General features: G+C 39.6%; 1 protein-coding gene across 1 annotated transcript in view; it reads left to right on the top strand.

The window, feature by feature from the left end:
* The first annotated feature begins 6,953 nt into the window (after nt 1–6,953).
* Nucleotides 6,954–7,279, top strand: part of Gls (glutaminase) — a 71,931-nt gene continuing 71,605 nt past the window's right edge. The window contains exon 1 of the mRNA XM_033756357.1: nt 6,954–7,227. Coding sequence (XP_033612248.1) covers nt 6,954–7,227 — 274 coding nt within the window. The remainder of the gene's footprint in view (nt 7,228–7,279) is intronic.

The raw sequence follows: 7,279 nt of genomic DNA, 5'->3' as shown, positions 1-7,279 counted from the left end.
GGAACAAAAAAAAAAAAATCTACACAATTATTTACCAAATTCATAAGCTTCAAGTGTCTCTTATATCCTGGGTAAAATTCAAAGTGCAAAAAAAAAAAAAAAACAGAAAATAAGTACAAGAACATAAGAACCTCATCTTTCGCTAACTTATTACATCTGGTCTGCTTTATTTAAATTATGCACAAAGACCCATATTTGGGAAATTGTTCCTCAACAATAACTTTTAAGAGCTCCTGAGGGTTTCTGCACATGTAAATGTGTCTTGTATGTGTATTTCTCTGATGATCCAAAAGAAATGAGGGCAAGGGTCATATCTAGCTAAAAGGTATATCTTCAGCAACTCTATTATTAATTAGCCCCATAACCTTATTAACTAGTAATCTCTCAGCCACAAAACTTGGTGAAACCTGGAATATTACAAAGCAAAGTAGCTTCTTTCACCTCTAAGAAAGGTCAGTATTTTTACTTCTTAATTTTTTTATTAGTGAAAAAATTGCTTTTATATTTATATTTGAGATAGTCATGAATCGCTTTTCTCTGTAAGGTTTTCATTTAAATAGAAGTCATTCCTACATCTTTTATAAAATTTATTTTATTGCTATTGTGAATGGTATTTTTTCCTCAGTGGGTTCGCCATTAGTGTATGGGAACACTACTGATTTTTCTACGCTGATTTTGTATACTACTACCTTACTGAATTTATTAGTTCTAAGAGTCTTTGGTTGGATATTTCTTCATCCTTTGGAAGTGTAGAGGATCATGTCAGCTGCAAATAATGATAATTTGACTTCTTCCTTTCCTGCCAACATCCCTTTGATTTCTATTTCCTGTCTAATTGTTCTTGCTAATGTTTTAAGGACTATGGTGAGCAAGAGTGGTGATTGTGGACATCCTTGTCTCAAGGTAAAGTTTCAGTTTTTCTCCACTTAATATAGGGTTGGCAATAGGTTTGAAAAAAGGTCCTTCTGTACCTATTTTCTTCTATTTTCTGTGCCTTTATCATGAAAGGATTTTGGATTTTGTCACAGGCTTTTTCTGGGTTTATTGAGATTATCGTATGATTTTTGTCCTTCCTTCTGTTTATAGTGATCTGCATTTGAACCATACTTGCATCCCTTGGATGCAGCCTACCTGTTCATGATGTGTGATCTTTTTTATGCTTTATTGAGTTCTGTTCTTTTATTGAGTTCCAGTATCTTGTTGAGGAATTTTGCATGTATATTCCCTATAGCAATGGGTCTGTATTTTTCTTTTTTGGTTGCATCCTTGGGTTTGTTTTTGAAGTCAGATTAATAGTAGCTTTCAGGAAAGAATGTGAGAACTCCTTTCTTTTCAATTTCATTAAAGAGTTGGAGGAGTATTGGTGTTAGATCTTTCCTAATGGTTTTGTAGAATTCAGCATTGAATTCATTCAGGCCTGGGCTTTGCTTAGTTGTTGGATTTTTATTACTGCTTCAATTTCATTGCCAGTTATTGGATAATTCAGGGTTTTAAAATGTTCTTGGTTCAGTTTTGACAATTCATATGTATCTAGGAACCTATCGATTTGTTCTGAATTCTGCAATTTATCTGTGTACAGGCTTGTGAAGCAGCTGTTAATCATCATTTTGATTTTGGTAGTGTCCGTTGTGATTCCACCTTTTCATTTCTAATTGCATTGCTTTGGGTCTTTTCTTTCCTCCCCCTCCTTTTTTTGCGGGGGTACTGGGGATTGAAGTCAGGACCTTGTGCTGGTGAAGCAGGCACGGTGCTACTGAGCTAGATCCCTGGCCTAGTTTTTTGTTGTTTTTAAGGTATCTATCATTAATTGGTCACCAAAGCAGTCCTGTCTTTTAGTTCTGATGCTCTGTCCTCACTGGTCACTTCTGCTGCCTATATATTTGATAGACTTTTTAATCTCACGAATTTCTGTTTGGAGCTTTTTTATGGACTGTAGTACTTTCCTAGGCTGGTCTTGCATGTTTTACATCATTTTGTTTAGCTCTTGTATGTTTTTATTAGTTTCTTCCATAGACTCACTGATTGTGTTATTTGGCCAATATCTTAGTAGGTACGTCTTCTGTAAGCTTGCCAAATGCCTTGTTAATGTTTTGTTATCTACCCTGATACTGTTTTGAATAATCTGTTTGGCTTTTGATTTCCTCCCCTTCAATGCCCCAGGGATCAGCTCTGGTGGAGTTGGGAGTTTCTGGAAGTAATTTTCTGGCTTGTATTCTCATGTTTGTGTTTGTTTGTTTGTCCATTTGTTTGTTTTTATGTTAAGGCTTGAGGGTTGATTGTAATGGAAAGCTTTGTTTCTACTGTGCAGACCTCTTTAGTTGATATCTACTTTTCAGTGGTGTCCTCTAGGAATAGCTGCCTATTGGCCTTTGCCTCTGTCCCAGTATCCAACCACTTCTGTTTATAGAGATGGGAGGGTGCAGCGTATCTGGCCCAGGATGCAGTTCTCCAGGAATGGGCCTCGGTGTTATTAATGATCCTAAGGCAATACAGACATTGTCGTCCACAAAGAACCATAAGTAGCAACAGTTTTTTCACCTTGGCCATAATAATTAAATCAGCCTCAATGATAGCATCAAATACAAACTAAGTATTAACAAACCTGAACAACAAATAATGTACCACCCTTATAGAAAAGAGGTCTATAAAGATTTATATCTCTACTAACCATAGAAAAGTATTCAACAGCAATATTGTAAAGTTAATTAGCTATATAGAGATTCATAAAGCTTCGTAGTTATACTAGTAAAAGTGGAGTGGGAGAAAAAAAGCAAAATTTGAGAAATTAATCAATGGGACATGAGGAGGAGGAGAATGGAGAAGGTCTTACTGAGATTACTGGTGTCAGAGAATAGTCACAGGAAAGAATAAATGAGTAAAAGAAGAATAAAGATAAACAGAGAGCAAAAATACAAGAAAGAAAAGATAAGAAAGAGAAAAAAATTGAAAGGAGAGAAAAGAAATTAAAAGGGGGGGGGGAAGGGGGAGAAACAGAACCAAATCCCTCCAAGACCCAATGAAAAACAGATAAAACTATTTTAAAATTTAAAATAAATTTTAAAGATTGAGTCAAAGAAAAGATTCTTGTGTCTTTGGATAAGTGGTTTCTTTCCAAGATTGGCAGTCTTCAGATTCATCCAATCTTGCTATTCCCCACCTACCCTTGGGGCCTATGTGTTTTTGAGGTGTCCTCCCTGCACTCGAGGCCTCTCTGTCTGTTCACCCCAGACTGCGATGACTGGCTAAGCCAGGGCATGTCCTTGCTCCTATGGGAAAATGGGAAACACGGCTGTCCCTCTGGTCTCTGCTGCAGGGGCGGGGGTTCAAGAGGACCAGGGTGATTTAATGTCGACATTTGCAGGGTCTGGTGGTTCCTTTCTCTACCTGGGCATCATCTTTTTTGGTTAGTCCAGCAAAATGTGAAGCCAGCTTAGAGTTAGTGGATGGCCCTACTTTGGGGTGGCAGTGGAGTCACCATTGTCCTGCAGGGACCTGCCTGCCCGCTTTGGGGGAGGGTTAGGGTGGGTCCAGTATGGGCTGGTCGGCTGACAACCTTGCTTTCCTCAGCGGAGGGTCACCACAGCTCTGGTGCAAGCCTGCCTGCCCACACTGGGGGAGGGATGCCTAGGGGCATGTCCTTGCTTGTGTTGGGAGAAAGGTAAAGTATTTTTAAAAAGTTATCTTACATAGCTGGCACCTTGGACATCGAGTGTCTTTACCATCTATCTTTGGCACAGTCCCTTTCTATTTCACGAAACTTGGGAAATTATTGGTTTGTTTTCTAAAAGTGAAGTGAATAATCTCACTGCTAGCTACTCTTTATATGGTTTTTGATGATGGGATGGTTTAAAACAATTCCCAGTTTGGCGTTTCAATAATGGTCACTGTCTTAGCTACTTTTCTCTTGGCTGAGACAAAATACCCGACATCCAAAGTTGAAGGAGGACAGATCTCTTTAGCTCACACTTGGTAGAGGTTTCAGCCCATAATTGGCAGGCTCCAAGGCAGGGTGGCATGGCAGAGGGGCGTCACAAGGCAAAAGACAGGCAGCAGCAATACTCCACAAGTGACAATAGCAGCGTCTTTCTGCCCCTTTTATATCCTATCTAGACTACCTGGTTTAGGGCAGGTGTCAAACTAATCAGTGGGTTACTTTAGGAATCACACACCCTTAATCTCAGCATCACACATTCTAGATCCAGCCACCCCTGAAAAAGCCTGTAACTTCGTGAGATTTGGGGGTGACATCTAGACACGAGCCATAACAGTCACAACTGTTGTCAATTATATCGACAACAAATTCTTTTATCCACAAGTGGTATAAGTGCTCACATGTGTCACTGATTTAATCCTCAAAGCAACCTTATGAAATAGGTACCAATATTATCCCATTCTCTGGATGACTGTTTTTTTTGTGTGTTTTCTTCCTTTTTTCTTTTTGAGACAGGTTTTCAATATATACTTCAGGCTTCCCTGAACTCCCTATGTAGCCAGTGCTAGTCTTGAATGCATGGCTATCCTGCTTTGGCCTTCCCAGCACTGGGATTACAAGTGTGTGCTACCACGGCTGGCTACAAGAGATTTATATATACTTGCTTTAGCGTAGATCTAAATTCAGCATTGGAAAAATAAGTCCTGTTTTGCGAGCTTTATCAGTAAGGCCCAAGTTAGCTAGCTAAAAGCAGGAAATGATCAGAAGAAAGGGAAGTAGCAGCAGAAGCTTTTTTAGGGTTTCCTGAATCTTTTAGTTTCCAAACTGGATTTCAAATGAAAAAAGACTTAGACAATTCTTTTAAGCCATTAGTCAAAGGAAAATTACCTTCTGTTTACCACTAAGTCAACAAATAATCTTCCAGTTTTTGTGAAAAGCAAGGTCAGAAATGTATATAGGGGTCATGGTATGATCTTGAAACATTAGCTTTTCCTAATCCCTGAAAGAATGTAGAAGCTCAAGAGCCATTCTTCAAGTTCAAAAAGAAATAAAATGTACAAATTCCAATTTTTCTCCTGGTGCTCGACAGACTCACTCTAGCTGTGGGGCTAGGACAGCTGACCCTGTCCAGCAAACAGGAAGTCAAAGAGTAGCTCCGACAACCCCGCCATGTGCTAATCTGGAAGCCTTGTCCTCATGTATTTTGGTGGATTATTGCATATGTAGAAGATGTTTTGATGGTGATAATTTCTTTCATATGATATGATTAAATTTAACATATTTAAATTCAGGTTCATACTTCCAAAATTGTATAATTAAAACATTATTAAAGATAAAAGCTATATAAGACGAAAAAATGAATCAAATGAAAGCTTGTCACTTTTTTATTGTTTAGTAGTTTCAATTTGCTGTCTAGAACTTTTCACTAGCCTTCTCAAAAAAAAAGGAATTAAATATCAGTGGACTTTTAATTCCTGTAAATGTTTAGAGTAACGTTTGTCGCTTCTCACCTGTTCATCTTTGAAAGTAGAAGTTAGAAAGTAATCTCTAATTAGTTTCCTTTCTATGTCTGTTACATGTACTGCAAGGCATTTAAACACCAGAAGAATTTTACAGGAAAATTAGAAATTAAGAAAACTGAGAGGAATACCATAGATTTTCAGTAGTTTGGATATGGTTGAGAAAGAGGTCAAATAATAATTAGCTGTATCTTAGAGACTGATAACATCAAGGCTTGGTTAAGTCATTGATAAGTCAGACCGAAAAGGTTATACAATAGTATTTGTTACTTCCTCTCCAAAACTTAATGTTCCTTCTCCTGAATATATCATTACTTTGACTCAGAATTTTTGTGCCACCAAGTAATTTGTAATTATCTTACCTGCCTTTTTAAAGAAAGGTGATTAAGTATTTCACACATGATCACTTTTTCCAGGTTCTCTCAGTTAAAGAACAGAGAAAACAACTTAAACATGGCAAGGCTGCCACATGCCAAAGGTCACATAACCTGTAGGCACAGCCAAATTCTCTAATTATTAATGTGGTGCAGTATTTTAAGATTCATTAGGTTAGTAAATCTAGTGATAAATTAATAATAACTCATCTGGCACATACCCTTCCAGTTTCATAAAAGTCACCTGGTTAACCTTTGTGGATGTAAGCGTTTAAACATAATTACTTCAGGAAATCATCGGAAAACATTTTCATTCTGGAGTGGAAAATATATGTAGTTTCGCGGAATAACTCAGTTTACCCGATCCTTGGCTCTTTTTCCACAGGTGCAAAGGAGTGAATGACTAAAGTAATACCAGGTTGAAAGGATTTAGAGAACCAGTTCTCTGATGCTTCTATTTTAAAACAAGGAAGCAGCTTTTAAATCCGAAAAGCATCTACAGTTTTACTTTCAAGCAAACTAGCATTAATGGGATCACTGTTCGAAAATATTTCCTGAGCGTTGCTGTGTATTTCACATTATTAGAGACAAAGTCTAGATAATAGGAATGAGATACTGTAGATCTTTTGAAAATGGGAAGATCTAGAGCTGGAGGACGGAGAAGTAAAAAGAATTAACGATTTGTTATGTGCGTATAGCAACTCTCTAAGATAAATATAATCACTATTACTGCAAACATGTACTACTAAATTATTTTTTCAAAAAGAAGTTTTTTTTCTTGAATTCTTCTCTTTTGGTCTTTCTCAAACTCCAACCCACTAAATGGCTTAAGTCGCATAGCTGAAAGGATTTTGCTCATTTTTTCCAAAACACTTCCCCTCTGAGTAGCAGCCAGTCGTGGAAAGTTTCGAGCACGTTTAGGAGTGGGATGAAGCTGGCCTCAGCCGGCCCGATCGGAGCCCCGGCCCGGCCGCGAGCTCCGAACTCGGGCGCAGCAGGCTGCGGAAACTCCAACCCACTAAATGGCTTAAGTCGCATAGCTGAAAGGATTTTGCTCATTTTTTCCAAAACACTTCCCCTCTGAGTAGCAGCCAGTCGTGGAAAGTTTCGAGCACGTTTAGGAGTGGGATGAAGCTGGCCTCAGCCGGCCCGATCGGAGCCCCGGCCCGGCCGCGAGCTCCGAACTCGGGCGCAGCAGGCTGCGGGGGAAAAGGGGTGGTCTGGCCCGGCCCCTCTGCTCCGCACTTCAGAACTACTTCTCTCCCCGCCGCCCTCCCAGAGCCCCCGGAGCGGAGAGAAATTTTGACTGCCCCCTTATCCAATCAGAAGCGAGGTGAAGGACGAGAGCCAATCGGAGCTGGCGGAGGGGCGGGCCTCCGGCGTGTGCCCGCCCCCTGGGGGGGTGAGCGCGGAATGTCTCCAGCCCTCCCCTGCGCTCGGCCTCAGTGCGGAGC

Source organism: Fukomys damarensis, unplaced genomic scaffold (genome assembly GCF_012274545.1).
Source record: "Fukomys damarensis isolate Sample0158 unplaced genomic scaffold, DMR_v1.0_HiC HiC_scaffold_26, whole genome shotgun sequence".
Taxonomy (NCBI): domain Eukaryota; kingdom Metazoa; phylum Chordata; class Mammalia; order Rodentia; family Bathyergidae; genus Fukomys; species Fukomys damarensis.
This window is presented reverse-complemented; position numbering and strand designations above follow the sequence as displayed.